The 15828-nt window shown below is 40.9% G+C and overlaps 1 protein-coding gene and 1 long non-coding RNA gene across 5 annotated transcripts in view; one reads left to right on the forward strand and one right to left on the reverse strand.

The window, feature by feature from the left end:
- Positions 1 to 15828, reverse strand: part of NCKAP5 (NCK associated protein 5) — an 845136-nt gene that overhangs the window by 113442 nt on the left and 715866 nt on the right. For all 4 annotated transcript variants that reach the window (XM_058664409.1, XM_058664408.1, XM_058664410.1 and 1 more), the window contains 2 exons: positions 10600 to 10701; positions 5350 to 5538 (listed from right to left, as the gene is read on the reverse strand). In XM_058664409.1, the coding sequence (XP_058520392.1) occupies positions 5350 to 5538; positions 10600 to 10701 (291 nt within the window). The remainder of the gene's footprint in view (positions 1 to 5349; positions 5539 to 10599; positions 10702 to 15828) is intronic.
- LOC131480357 (uncharacterized) overlaps positions 10601 to 15828 on the forward strand; it is a 51949-nt gene continuing 46721 nt past the window's right edge. The window contains exon 1 of the long non-coding RNA XR_009245429.1: positions 10601 to 10767. This is a non-coding gene — a long non-coding RNA (uncharacterized LOC131480357). The remainder of the gene's footprint in view (positions 10768 to 15828) is intronic.

The following is a 15828-nucleotide window of genomic DNA, read 5'->3' on the forward strand; positions in this document are numbered from 1 at the left end:
TTACAAAAATTGTCTAAAACTATTCTACACACACATACACACATGAACAAGCAAGGACATTCAAAAAGCTGGTGGGGAAATGGAATTAAAAGACAATTTTTCTTGTGGTGCAAAATATTTTTTAAATCCATGCATAGTGTATTCAGATTTTGCATGAATGAATATTTCCTTTGTTGAAAAACCCTTAAATAATAGCTGAGCATTTGTAGTTAGAAACCAATGGTAATTATTCACCCACTAACTTAGAAACAATTTCTGATGCGTCCTGCCTTCCCAAGGGTGTTTTAGTTTGGGAAAAGTGGAAAGCAATTCATGAAAGGGATAAAATTGAACACATTCACATCCTTCATAGCACTGCTAGGCAGACCCGGAAGGCAGAAGGAGGGAACTGACACTTACTGAGCACCTGCTGCATTCCAGCCACTTCCACAGTGCTTTTATTTCATGTCCTCAACAGCAAAGTCTAAGACAGATACTATGCTTCCCATTTCGCTACAGAGAAGACATGGATTCCACAGGATTGTTCTGTTGGAAACCATAGAGTTGGAAGCCAAGGTCGAGACGCTGCTTTCTCAGGCTTTTTCTCTATTTGTATTGCTTTTGACTCAGCTGAAAAGTCACTGGAGAGGGGTGTGACCCCAGGTAGTCAATGACATGCAACTTTGGTCAAGTTTCGCCAGCAGGCTCCCAGGTGACTGTCACAGCAGAGGTCACAAACAGCTTGCATCTCATATGGTTTCTTTAATAAAACTTCGGCAGAGAATAAATGACAAGCTAAGACTCAAGGAAATTAGTACATGTGGGGATCTGACCTAGTGACTTTTTAGAAAGGCTCCATAATTAATAGTGAAGGACTTTAAAGGAAGAATCTGATGGTTCCAGAAGCTGTGCTCTGGGCAGTCTCTGCTACACCAGCTGCCCTGTGCAACGCAGCCACATGCTCATCTGCAGAGGCTGTGAGGCATCAGAAGCTGCTGTTGCAATATGGGCTTTCAGTAAGCTCTAAGTATGTGACTATATCAAAGGCATTTTCATGAAGATTATTCCTGCTATCAACAACACACTCATGTTTATTTTTTTAAGTCAAATTACGCATTTTTGTGTGTGAGAGCAAAGCAAGATTTATTTAACTCAGAAACTTCCTGCTGCAGCATCAGGAAAGGGGCTCCAAAAGAAGAAAACCAATTACATCTTTTATTTAAGAAAACTCTCCAGTGTTAGAAGTTTCTGGGGAGATAGATGCTATTTGGTGATGCAGGCTCTTTAAGAAGGTCAGGGGAACCCTTCCTGTATCCCATTTGAAACTCTGGAATGCTGAAGAAATCCCACTAATGAATCTGGATAGTTTAGACTTAGCAGAGGGCTGGCTGCCACAGTGTGGGCTTCTGGTAATTTCCATGAACCTGATACTCATGAAGCCAACACAGTAAAAGACGCCAGGCAGAAGCACCCCAAGGTCTTGAAAAAGGCAGATATGCTCAAGCCCCAGAAGACAGACCTCAGTCTCTGTGCTCCTTTCCTTCCTGTCTTCTTACATCCTGTTCATGCTGCAGCTCAACTTCCCAAAGGCAGAGCATGCCAGCCTCTCATTTTGGTGACATCAGCTACATCTCCCCATTGGCTTTCCACAGAAAGGAAGGGTACTCATGATTCCTAGTAAAACTGAAGCTAATCTTGAAACATGGGATGGGAGGAGCATGGTTCTCATGTAGGGGTAAGGAAAGGAGAACAGGCGTTTCCCGTAGCGGGTGTAAATCTTTTGGGAGAATGTGGATGAAGACTGTTCTAAGGAACCTTCTGCTGGGCTAAAGTATGCAGCTGATGAGTTAGCGGCCTGCATGAGTGTCTATAGTTCCTACCTAGTTCCCAGTCTGACAAAAGAATTTTGCATCATTTTTTACCTTTTGTTTTGGAAATTAATTAATCCATTTTTAAAGATTTATTTATTAGAAAAGCAGAGTTATAGAGAGGGAGGGAGGGGGAGAGAAAGGGAGACAGACAGAGATCTCTCATCTGCTGGTTCACACCCCAAATGACCGCAACAGCCAGGACTGGGCTAAGCTGAAGCCAGGATAGAAGAGCTTCATTTGGGTCTTCTATGTAGGTAGCATAGTTCCTAGTACTTGGGCCATTTTTCACTGCGTTCCCAGGCACATTAGCAGGGAGCTGGAGGGAAAGTGGAGCAGTCTTGGGACTTGAACCAGCACCCATGTGGTCCACTGGCATCACAGCGAGCAGCTAACAATGCAAGGTCAGCCCCTGGAAATTAACTTTTGATGATGACATGATTATGTCTCTTAATGAGTTCAATCTCAGACATTCCAGTGGTTGGCTTGTGGGTTTGTCAGATCTTCCTCTAATTCAAGTTATTTCTAATTAAAGAGCCACTATTTTTAAAGGGCATTTGTGGTCTTAATGGGAACAGGAGTCCCACACTTCAGGCTGTCTCAACAAGTTCCCAGTATAGCAGGATAGTTACAAATCAAGGCTGTCAAACCAACTGCTCAGCTCTGCTGTCTACAGGTGATAAGATCTTGCACCAATTACTTAACTCCTTGTCATCTTGGTTTCCCCAACTGTAAAATGGTGTAAAGAGGACAATCTATTTAAAAGGCTATTGTGAGCACTGAGTGAGTAAATCTGAGTGGAAATCAAATAGTTTGTGGAGAAACAGAATTAAAAGGTAAGTTAATTTTCTTGAAAAAAATATTGAAATTCAATGCGTAGGAACACATACGTTCCATAAACGTTTTGAAGATCCCTATTAAGTATAAACTTCTGCTCCCACGTTGGGCAAGCTAATGCATTTCATGCAAGCATTCCTTCTGTTTCTGCATAACCTTTAAAAAAAAACAGCTGAGCTCAAAATCAGCCATCAGCCACTCATGTATTACGATTTAAGTTAATATTCTATTGACACTGAAGCTTATATTATATGAATTTGCTATGTTAGTTAACACTAGAGGAGTACCTAGCCTAGCACAAGGTGCTCCTGTTGAAATCCCTTCAAATAATAGCAGTTTAACATAAATCAAACATGTTCCAACAGGACTGGGTCCAGCCAGCCTGCTGGGCCTTGAGAATCAGGACCATGCACTGTGAGATGTGACAGGTGTACGGGAACTCCAGGAGTGTGAGGACCATGCACTGTGAGATTTACAGCTGCAGGAGAACTCCAGGACTGTGACAGGATAGGCATTTAGGTGCTTAGTAAGTGAATTAAGAACATTTTCTTTCTTAGGGGACAGATTGACTGGGAACAACAAAAACCACTTTAATTATAAGAATTATAATAAACCCTCCCGAAAAGACAGAAAGAAAGAAAGAAAAAAAGAAAGAAAGAAAGAAAAAGAAGGAAGGAAGGAAGGAAGGAAGGAAGGAAGGAAGAAAAGAAAGAAAGAAAGAAAGAAAGAAAGAAAGAAAGAAAGAAAGAAAGAAAGAAAGAAAGGAAGAAAGAAAGAAAGGAAGAAAGAAAGAAAGAAAGAGATAGTCTGTGAGAGGTAGAGAGATTTCTGAGAGTGCAAACAGCAGACCAGGGCTGTGGCAGCCAGTGGTATTCACAGCAAAGCAAGAAAGCCTCCCCACTCGTTTGCTCTGCGTGCTCCCAGCCTGACTCCTGGGAGACATTATCAGAGCTCTAAACAACCGTGCTGGGGGAGTAACAACAGCAGGTCTCACACTTTGTACTAGAAGTTGAAGTCTTAGCGAGTGAGCTTTAAATGCAAGCTTGAAATCTTTTTCTGGGTTCTTTTATTATTATTTAAAAAAACATTTATTTATTTAAAAGGCAGAGTGACACAGACAAAAAACAGACATGTTCCATCTGCTGGTTCATGATCCAATTCAGCCTGCAACAGCTGAGGCCAGGAGCAAGGATCTCTGATTATCCCATCCAGGTGGCAGGAACCCACACACATTGCCCATTATTTCATGTCTTCCTACACTAGCAGGAAGCTGGATCAGAAGTACAGTGTAGCTAGGACTTAAACTGGCTCTGATATGGGATACAGGAGTCCCAAGCGGCAGCTTAACCCATTGTGCCACAATATCTGCCCATTTAGTAGATGAAAAAGCTATTCCCCCTCACCAATATTTTGAGAGTTACTGAATTTTCCTGGATTTGCACCTCATAAATCAAACTAAATCAAATAGATAGCACGACAATGATCTCCAAATAATCTGGTTTGTGGTTTCCATTCTTCTGTACTCTTAGCTTTTCTTCTGCTTTATGAAACTGCTTAGTCAGCTATTTCAAACATTCGACTTATACCACCACACAAAGAAACTTGTTCAAGGCATCAGCCTCCTGTGTCAGCCTCCATGGAAGTCAGTTATGATTTGAGTGAGTCCCCATGAAGCTCATGTATTAGAAATCCAATCCCCAAAGAAGTACTATATGTTCATAATATTTAGAGGTGAAGCCTTTGGGTGGCAATTTAAGGTTTGGAGGGCCAGGTTCTTATATTAGGATTAGTAGATTGATCAGAAGAGGAGTAGAGTCCTAAGCTTGCCTGTTCATGTTCTCTCTCTCTACCATTTCCCCATGTGATGATGCAGCTGGAAGACCCCCACCAGCGGTGTCATCTCCAAATCAGATTCCCAGCCTTTAAAACTCTGAGAGATAGACAATGACTTTTAAAAAACATACTATTCGGGCCCGGCGGTGTGGCCTAGCGGCTAGAGTCCTTGCCTTGAACGCGCTGGGATCCCATATGGGCGCTGGTTCTAATCCCGGCAGCTCCATTTCCCATCCACCTCCCTGCTTGTGGCCTGGGAAAGCAGTTGAGGATGGCCCATTGCTTTGGGACCCTGTACCAACGTGGGAGACCCGGAAGAGGTTCCTGGTTCCCAGCTTCAGATCGGCACAGCACCGGCCATTGCGCTCACTTGGGGAGTGAATCATCGGATGGAAGATCTTACTCTCTGTCTCTCCTCCTCTCTGTATATCTGACTTTGTAATAAAAATAAGTAAATCTTTTTAAAAATTTTTAAAAAAACATACTACCCAATATGTGGCATTCTGCTACAGTAACATTAAAATGACTAAGACAGTAATTCCAGAGGTATGAACTACTGGACAACTTGGTGAAGGAACTTCTAGCATACACATAGGTGTAGACCAACCTTCCCTGGAGTCCTGGTTGCTATCATCCCCCATGGTAAATTCTCTCTCTCCTACAATGTCTCTGGTTTACAATCAAGTGGAGTTTTGAAGGCCTACAGTGTTGATTACAGGGGATCAATATAACACTATTCTAAAGTGGGTTGCAAATGGTAGTTTCCATTTTGCCCTCCCACCCTCTTTTGCAGTTCACTCTAACACCAGGGTGCTTTGAAAGGAGTTCTTACCATTTTCCTGAGGTTTTTCCCATCATGCCAGGTGTAGGAGGAGCTGCTGGAGTACTCACTGCAGGTGCTTGAAAGAGATAGTTCGCTGCTGCTACAGCTGTTTCGAGGACAGAGATGACCAGGGACAACAATCCCCAAGCTGGGGCATTTCAAGGCGGGGATTCCTGATTTTGCATTCAGTGGGTGTTCCTGAAAAAGCAGGACACTACTGAGCAAGGGCTGTGCCTTAGGGACAACAAGCACAAACTGAATCTCCTGGTGAGGCAGGAGGGAATATGGTGGAGTGACTAAAAACATAGAGTTTAGTCAGACAGACTACAGGCTCAAATCTTGGCTTCTTTTTTAATAACTGTGTGAAGGTTGGGAGATTATTTAATCTATGTACAGTTATTGTGTCCATTTAAAGTTTCCTTAGTGAGATTTTTTTAAGTCATTGAAAAGGCAAGTTGTTATGGCTTATTAAAGGGTTTGATTATAACAGAAAGGATGGAAAATATAATACCACCTAACTGTTAGAGTTATTGCAAGGACTAAATATGGTTCTAGATAAGAAGTACAAAGCAGTGTGTAGACTATAACAGGTTCTTATTTATTACAAAGTAATGGCACTAATAGGCAAATACTCCATAATGGTGATTTTTCATTATAACTGACCACACTAATAAAAGAATCAGATCAATATCAAAATATAACTGCTGCAAAAGAGACACAACGGGGTAGCATCCTTGGCTTTAGGTTTTGATTGTGAAGTTAGGAGCCTGGAACTCAGACTATGTGTTACTTCAAAACACAATCTTGAGCAAAAAAATAAGCATTTGACTCCAACGGACATGCAAATCCTCACTGGCCCAGTCCTGCAGCCCTGCCAGGTTACCCAGATGATTCCCTCTGACTCTGACCACACCATTCCAAGTCAGCAATCAAGCATCCACAACTTCTCTATGTCCCTTTACTGAAGCCATGCTCAGCCAATGACAATGTCAGGTATTGTGAGTACTCACCATTAAGAGATAATAGGACTTTTCATATCCAGTTAATAGAATAACCCCTCACATTCAAAAAATATGGTCCCTACCCAGAAGGCTTGGGCTTTTAGAATTCTAGTGGGTCTGCATAAGGCAAGGGCAACAAATAAGCTGTAAACGTTCAAGCACATCTTGACAGCCACATTATAGGCCCCTCGTGTAACAGATGAAGCTTCCCAAAGTGGACAGGCTAAATTAATTTAGCATCCTGACTACCGAGAATAGACTCTCTCTATTACTGTCTAATTCCGGTTTCCTATCTATATAAAGCGTTGTCTCTGAAACTCAGTGATGGGGAGCTATCTGTCTTTGTGTCACTTGCAGAGTGGCAAAGCCTCTTACTTATGCAATTTATTGACACTTTGCGTGTGCATTTAGTACCTGAGTACTTATCACTGTTCTCCGAATGCAATTCCAAGTGACGGTGACTAAACATCGGTTTGGAAAAGCAAGGCAGTGACGATCTCAGAATACAATACCTCTAGTAAATGTTAAACCGCACCTTAAGGACAGAGGGCATGTTTACATTTCTGTCTAATCAATATCCATAATGCTTAATAATGCCAGGTTTCCTAAATTCAGCATTTGTCTTGCCATCAGTGTTTTATTTTTGCCTTGTAACCATCTTCTAAATGTCCTAAAAAATGCCAAGAAACTTTACTACTCCAATTCTCCCCCCCACTCTGAGTTTTGGCTCTAAATATCAATGAAAGAAAAAGTTGTCTTCTAATCTATCTTCCAGCAATGCCTATTGATTTATGACCTTGTTGCCTGCCAGATGTGATACAGTGAGGAGAGCTACAGATTTGTATCTCAACAGATGCTGATCGCCACTGTCACATGGCAGCACAGCTATTTGCTATGGCAGACAACTGGAATGTTCCTGGGACAACCATTCCAAGCCATCGTACTATGCTGCACTTCCACAGGTATGTTTTCCATCTTCCCTAACAGTCTCCCATGTTCTGTTGGAGGCAGCAGGGCGGTGGGTATTATACAAGACAGCCTTAGCTCTGGTAGATTAGCCTACTCCTCAGGATGAGGCTGCGTTTGTGTCCTGTGAGAAGACACAGAGCTCAGCTCCTCAGGAGGAGAAGTTTAAAGTCTTCACTTGACTTGTGGTTACAGTTTACTTTCAGCCTCCTCTAATGCTACTGAAGACTGTGTGATTCGCTTTGTGTTTCCCACTAATCCTTTCCCACCATGATAGCTATCAAAATTATACCTGTTTACAACTCAATCATTTTAATTGAAGGACACCCTTGCCCAGCAATTGCCCATGTGTATAGACCCCATAGAGTTGTTGGATGATGATGACAGAAAATTAGAATTCAGAAAATGGACTGGTGCAATGCTCCTTCATCTTTGAACTCGAGATGCCCACCACAAGATGTGGGACAGCTCAGTCAGTGATATGGGGAGGCAGGTGGTGGTGAAGTTTTAAGAAGAGAGGCATTTTGTAAAACAGATTTTTCCTATTTTACTTTCAAAATTTTTACTTGCTCTCATTTATTTGAATAGCAGAGAGAGAGAGAGACAGACAGAGAGAGAGAGAGAGAGAGAGAGAGAAATGAATCTTCCATATGCTAGTTCCCTCTATTCTCTGATTGCCCAGAAGTGCAAAAGCTTGATGAAGCTGAAGCTGAGCTAGCAGTCTGGAACTCAATCTGATTTTTCCATGTACGTGGTGGGATCCAATCTCTTGAGCACCTGCTCCCTCCAAGGGTACACATTAGCAGCCAGCTGGAATCACAAGAAGAGCTATAACTTAAACCTAGAAACTCAGATAGGAGATGCTGGCATCCCAAGCTGCACCTTAGCATTGCATCAAATGCCTGCCTTCAGGATTTTTCACACTTTCATCTGCACATACATCACCAAGGGATTATGTTAATAAAACAGATTCTGGTTCAATATTTTGGAGGCATGTCCTGACACAATGTAGAATTAAAAAAAACTGTCCTAGTGCTTCCCGATGGGCAGCACAGCAAACCTCCAGGAGTAGCTACTATGTGGGGAGTCTATCTCTTGTGTGGTTTCCTGGGCAGCACACTCTATATGCTCTTATGCCGCACCTGTGCTGTGCTGAGCAGGACAGACAAAACGACTTAGCTCACCCACAGACCAGGGGTTCAGTGAAGGTATCTGTGTGCATTCAGGGGCTAGTAATGAGTGATTCCTCAGAGAGAAGACGAAAGAGTTACTTCTTCATACCAGGAACTTCTACCACCTTGCCCCACCTTGAACAATCCCTGTTGGAACTGGGAGCAGAAATCCTAACATCACAACTGTTCCTGCATTAGCATGTGATGATCACATCAGACTATCTACTCCAGGGAATAGGGATTCTGTGGTTAAGTAGTTGAACCATCGTTGACAAGGCTTAAGTCCTAGCTCCTTGAACATGGAGAGCTACCTAACCCTTCGAGCTTCAGTTTATTTGTAAAATGAGATCATCAGCACACCTACCGCCTGAGATCATTATGAAGATTGAGCAGTGTCTGATACATATACACATTTATATATAAATATAAACCTATACATACACACACATCAAGACTTTAAAAGGGTCAAGGTAAATATGCATTATCTTTTAACTATATTTTCCTACAAATATTTTGAAACCCCCTCATACATATATTCCCCAACACACACACACATATACAAGTCTTGACTTCTTCATTAAACCCTACATTTATGGTCCTGCTAGTAACCTGATGTAAAATCTTTGATACATGGTAATTATCCAATATTCTGCAGATAAATGGCAAAATAACTATGTTGAACAACACCCCAAAGCAAATGTAATTCCATCCCCAACCCTTCCCACCCCAGGCATGGCTGATACGAGTTCCTGGAAAAACAGAGAAGCAGAGTTTCTTGCCATTGGTTTGCTATAGTAGTCTTGTGGCACCTCATGACAAGAATAGAAGAGGGCTAAAGCCTCAGAGAACTTCTTAGTATCTGAATATTGTTAGCAGACACTGTACCACACTCATTTTGTACATAATCTCGTCTAATCATCACTACAAGTCTCTGAAATGTAATAGAAATATCATTATCTTCATTTTCTACATGGGAAAAATAAAGCGCAGAGTTCTTATCATCTTGCTTAAGATCATCAAGTCAACACAGCTCTCTGAAGCCAGGCCCCAGTCCCAAGCACTGTGCTGCATTGTTCCCTATGGTCCCTGACAGTGGCAAGAACTCTAAGCGCCACACAGAACAGGAACTTTCCTGACTGATTGTCAGTGATAACATGTAATGATGACCATTAAAATTTTTTGCCAAACAGTGTGTGTTGTCTCTTAAAACATTATCTTGATTATCTGATTGGTAAACAACACCCCGTTTGCAGGATCCAAAGTATATTTTTCTCATTATGTACATTGAGTTACCATCTTGAACGACTCCAAAACATCTTACTGTGAGAAGTATAGTATAAAACCTACAATTTCAATGAAAGATTACAGAGACATGATATGAAGCCAAGCACCTCGTGGATTAAAACTGCACACTGAAAACATTCCTGACTTATGGCCAGGAATTAGACTTTATGGCCAGGAATATAGACTGGATGCTGTTGGGTCTTTGTGAATGACTCAAGGGATAGCATCCCAGTGAAATTTAATTCCAATTTAATTTTAAAGTCCTTGTCTTCTAAACTGACAAAATTATACAATTAGATATAGAATCAGTTGCCTGATATGTTCTTGCCATTTTTAGCCTAATAAATTTCATTACATATTTATTTGATTGTTGTGTTTTCTTCTTAGTTACTCTTTGAGCATCAGAAGAATTGAGAACCATGCTGCTTAAAGTTTTGTCAAATAAGCACAAAGCTAACCCCAGTTAAAGAAAAAAAAAAAAACAGAACTCATGAATTTTTAAAAGTTCATACATAATATATCATAAAAGTTGGATGAATGATATGGGACATGGGCTTTAATAAAAAGCTCCTTGACCATTTTTCAGAGATGTTGAGATGTAATCAATACCCAAAAAGGTATCATGGGGACAAAGCCAAGATTTATGACACTTTTGCCAAGAATGACACTTTTTGCTTACTGCATCAGCTGGGGGACATGATATTGAATTTCAGAGAACACAGGAAAGGAAAGCATTTTGATCTGCCTGACAATGCTTCAAGGATGCACTTTATGGTTCATTTGTGACATCATACTTGATGGGAGGAAAATGTTCGGAAGGCAGCTGTGAAACTCACATGCAGCTCGACATCCGTTAGCGACTGAGCCAGACTTCGGTTTCTTTCTACCTCCGAGAGCAAATCTCCGGATGAAAGATCTAAGATGCGTGAATGAAGTTTCTAGGAAAAACCAAGCAGAAACATTGAACAGTGATAATTTAATTGTCAAAGTCCAGACTCAGACAGGTAAATTGCAAGAGTTGACATTTCCAGATTAGAGAATATGTGCCCTATTTTTTTTTTTTTTTGGAAGCTGATTCTATTTTATCTGCCTTCCATGCAAATTAGTTTATAAGCAATAATTTTATTTTCACAGTCAACCTGTAAAAATAAGAATAAAAAGCATTTCCCTTAGCATTATGGTTTCCAGTTTGGCCCATTTGGCCACAAAGAACTGCATTTTGTTGTTTTTTTTTAATAGCTGAGTAGTATTCCATGGAGTAGATGAACCATAGCTTTCTTATCCAATCCTCTGCTGTTGGGCATTTTGGCTGCTTCCATGTTTTTGCAATTACTGATTGTGCTGCTATGAACATAGGAGTGCATTAAGATGACACGATGTTATGTATAACATGTTATGTTAGGTTTGTTATACGTTGTGTATAAACTGAATTGAAATGTCAATGAGGTGGTCACAGAAGGTGGTTAAGAACTTGCATTTACTTTTACCATATTGGTTACTCATTACTATGTCAATTAATTCCATAATGATGTAAATTTTTGCTGATGGTATGTTGGAGCTTTTAATTGACTGGGATGATACTCTGCTGGCTCTGTCTTCAGACCAGAGAGAGTATACCTAAGAAGCCGTTGAACTTGACTGGACAATAAGATGCTGGACTCTGTGTTTGGTATATGCTTGCAATGGGGGAACCTCAACTGAACTTGAACTGTGGTTATGCAACAAGGTGGAGGAATCCACCATGGTGGGAGGGTTTGGGGAGGGGTGGGGAGAACCCAAGTACCTATGAAACTGAGTCACATAATACAATGTAATTAATGAATTAAAAATAATAAATAATTTAAAAAAAGAATAAAAAGCAGTAATTGGAAAATAAGGAAAAACATGAATTTTACTGCCTACTAGTGCAAAATTAATTTTTCATATTCACATTTTAAAAAGTTGTGATCAAGTTAATCTTATGGTTGGGAGTGGTGAAAATCTGAGCAAGCAATTATGAAAGAGACTTTATTTCTAAGCAGCACTGATCTTGCAAAATCTTCCCTTCGACACATTTTAACTCAAAGTCATTAATGTCATCTGTGAGGAACAATTAATGTGAATAGAAAATAATTGCATCAGGGACCTGGGGACTTGGAGTACTTTATGGATTAATATTCACATGCTATTCAATTATATAGTGAATTCTTGATTTAAGTTGCTTGGGAGGCCTACTAAACCAGGGACCTCAGACTCTATTAATCCTTATGCTAACTACCGAAGCTTTCTGTGGACAATCCAGCTGATCTGCTTAACTACAAATAAAACAAAATATGTGATTTATATAAAATATTTTTCCAAACTGATGACATTTTTAAAAATAGCACCAGTTGTCTGATTTGTCTCGGGTGCAACTTCTGTGGCTTCAGAGTAAATAAGTATAAATGTGTATAAGGCTGCTTCACTCACCTCTGTAAAGTCTTCCTACTCCTTTTCCTCCATGGGGAGGCCCAATTGCACACTGAGGGTGATGAGGAAATGGCTCAAGGTACTCTGTCTCCTATTAGTCTGGCAATGAGCTGAGAGTGTAGGAGTTACCCCACAGGTCACTTTGTCCCTGCAGATCTACTGTGTTGTCAAACAAGGATCATAAACTACACTAAAATGAGTCATATTTTCCCTTACCCCAACTTGACTTCCCCCATGCTCATCAAATGAATATTCAACACCTACTGACAGGTGCATGCTGTTACAAATATCTGTTCCCTCCTTTCGAAGACATGAAGAGAGTGTTTCCTGTTAGACCAGCTCGCTCGCTCGCTCTCTCTCTCTCTCTCTCTCTCTCTCTCCCTCTCCCTCTCTCACTGGCTAAACATTATTTGTTTCACATGGTAAGGCTGCTTTCTCTCTATCTTTGTGTGTGGAGGAGTTTTGACAAACCTGAGAATAAATCTTACAATGGTTGCCTGTTGCTTTGAAAACACAAATTTTTCCAACAGAGTTAAGACCTCAATAGGTAACTAGAATCATAACATTGTTTCTGTTTCTGGATCATTTTTATAACCCTTACTTTCAGATCCTTCTAGAATGTGAGATGCCTGGGGACAAAGATAGTTTTTCTCCTCATATACTCCCCAGGGCCTGTCACAGTGCATTGTACTCAGTCAGTCCCCAGTTAATGCTTGATACAGATTCTATAGAAATCTGACTTTATATTTCCCCACCTGTGTATAAGTTTTTAAGACTGAGAGGATGCCAGGTGAATTACAATATATGACCTAAGGATACATTTATCAATAAGCAAATCGTTTAAGAAGTTATGGGAAATGACATTCAACTAAAGAAATGATGGTTTTGAGTGGTATATCATGTGATTTGGGAGATGTGTCTGCTATAGATTAGATGTCCTGACTTCTTATTCAGTTCGTGATCATACTGCTCACTTCTTTCTCAGACAGATGATGTCACTCTTTCACTTATTGCATGAATATGTGCATGTAGAACCTGTCCTCCTAAAGATGTTATGTTCAAGTGATTATTATTCAAGTGTCGGTTCCCATGCTTGAAAAGGGCAAGGTCTGTGAGGAAGCAGGTGCTGGTAGTCAAAACGAAAGCAGCCCTTGACTCCAGCCTTATTTAAGCCACAGGTCTTACATAATCTGGGGGGTATAACTGAACCACTGTACCACAGATTCCCATCTTTTACAGAGATGGATGGAGGTGGCCTCTTAATCCACCATTATAAGCAGGGAGAAGCATAACCAGAGTAGAAAGTAACAGCTAATAAGAAAGGAGATTGCATGCCATGCAGCCTGACACCTACCTACTGTGAAAAGGGAAAGTTGGTATTGGATGAGGCATAGAATAATCATCTGCTGGGAATGTTCCCATGTAGATCAGGCAGACAAAAGTGAACTCAGAGGAACATAGAACCTACTTCTGTGTGAAGGCTGTGGCGAAGAAAATGGTAGGTGAGTAGCTACTCTTCACAAGACTTTCCTGAGGTGGTCACAGAAGGTGGCTGGGAACCCGCATTTACTTTTAACATATTGGTTACTCATTACTATGTCAATTAATTCCATAATGATGTAAATTTTTGCTGATGGTATGTTGGAGCTTTCAATTGACTGGGATAATACTCTGCTGGCTCTGTCATCAGACCAGAGAGGGTATACCTAAGAAGCCGTTGAACTTGACGGGACAATAAGATGCTGGACTCTATGTTTGGTATATGCTTGCAATGGGGAAATCTCAACTGAACTTGAGCTGTGGTTATGCAACAAGGTGGAGGAATCCACCATGGTGGGAGGGTTTGGGGAGGGGTGGGGAGAACCCAAGTATCTATGTAACTGTGTCACATAATACAATGTAATTACTGAAGTTAAATAATAAATAATTAAAAAGAAAAAATAAAAACTATGAAGTGAACCAGGCATGGTAGCCTACTGGCTAAAGTCCTCACCTTGCACACGCCAGGCTCTCATATGGGCACCAGTTCTAATCCCGGCAGCTCTGCTTTCCATCCAACTCCCCTGATTATGGCCTGGGAAAGTAGTCAAAGATGACCCAGGACCTTGGGACCCTGCCCCTGTGTGGGAGACTTGGAAGACGCTCCTGGCTTCAGATCAGCTCAGCTCCAGCCATTGAGGCCACTTGGGGAGTGAATCAGCAGACAGAAAATCTTCCTCTCTGCCTCTCCTCCTCTTTGTATAACTGACTTTCCAAGAAGAATAAATAAATAAATCTTTGAAAAAAACTATGAAACTCACAAGAGCCTATAGGAAAAGCAAGCAGTTTCATTTCTATGTGTACATATACATGTTATGAGAGTGCTTCAAAATATTTGTGGCAGAAAGGAATTAGATGCTTAGTAGAACTTTTTAAAATGTACACTTAGGTTGTTTATGGTGGGTATTTTTTCATGAAAAAATATTTCTGTATCTGAAGCACAGAGGTACAGGCAGAACTCCCACGGACTGCTTCACTCCCCAAATGCTCATAATGGCCAGGGATGAGATGGGGAAGAAGTTTGGAGTGAGAATGCATCCAGGTTTCCTGTATGGGTGGCAGGCACCTGATTATTGGAGCAGTTATTGTGGCTTCTCAAAGTCTGCAGCGTCAGAAAGCTGGAGTCAGGAGCAAGTTAGAAAGTAGATCCAGATACTCTGATAGAAAGGTGGGTTACTAAGTATCTACTTGGTGAACTTTTTGAAGTAATCTCATTATATTTTTTCAAACTGTTGATGCTGTATGTGCTTACTTCACGTCTCAGAGGAAACTGGGTAGGTACATACACAAAACTCAAGTGATTATCAGTAAGAACATTATTGTGTCCCACACAGAGTCCACCAGCCTAGTTAGGAGGTGTTTGCTCCGTCAAACACTTATTCATAGAACATGCTGGATTTTAATGTCTCTCTACATAAAATTTCAAACCAGAAACAGCTTATACTTACAATTCTTAAGTTGCATATCCTAATAGATCCTGGATATCCACATGCTTTCTTTCATTTCAGATACAGAAGGCAGCAAAATTACCCAGGATGGGTGAATGAAGTACCTGACCACCATAAGTTACCTGATCTTACACCTGAGATTTCCCCTGTCTTAGAAACAGAGACTCACAGCACCCATATCTCCACTCCAGAGAGAAATAAAAGATACTTCCACTCCATCATAACAGTTTGACCATTCCTCTGTGTCAGACTATTGTGTGTTTCTGGAATGTGCTCATCTACCCTTGTGAGTTGAGCTTTAGTGCACCTTCTCATGCTACGTTATCTAAAATGGCAGTGAGAGAAAGAGAGAGAGAGAGAGAGAGAGAGAGAGAGAGAGAGAGAGAGAGAGAACTGGCATCTGCTGGCTCATCCCTCAAATGCTTGCAATGAATAGGGTTGGGCTACAGCTCAGGTCAGAAGCTAAGAACATAACAGAGGTCTCTCATGTAGGATCCAGAATTCCGATGACTTGAGCAGCACTTTTGTACCCCATCTCGAAGTTTGAATTAGCAGGAAGGTAGAGTTATAGTCTTGAGGACTAGGGAACTGAATCCATGTACTCTGATGAGAACGTGGGTATCTTAAATG

Source organism: Ochotona princeps, chromosome 5 (assembly GCF_030435755.1).
Source record: "Ochotona princeps isolate mOchPri1 chromosome 5, mOchPri1.hap1, whole genome shotgun sequence".
Lineage (NCBI taxonomy): Eukaryota > Metazoa > Chordata > Mammalia > Lagomorpha > Ochotonidae > Ochotona > Ochotona princeps.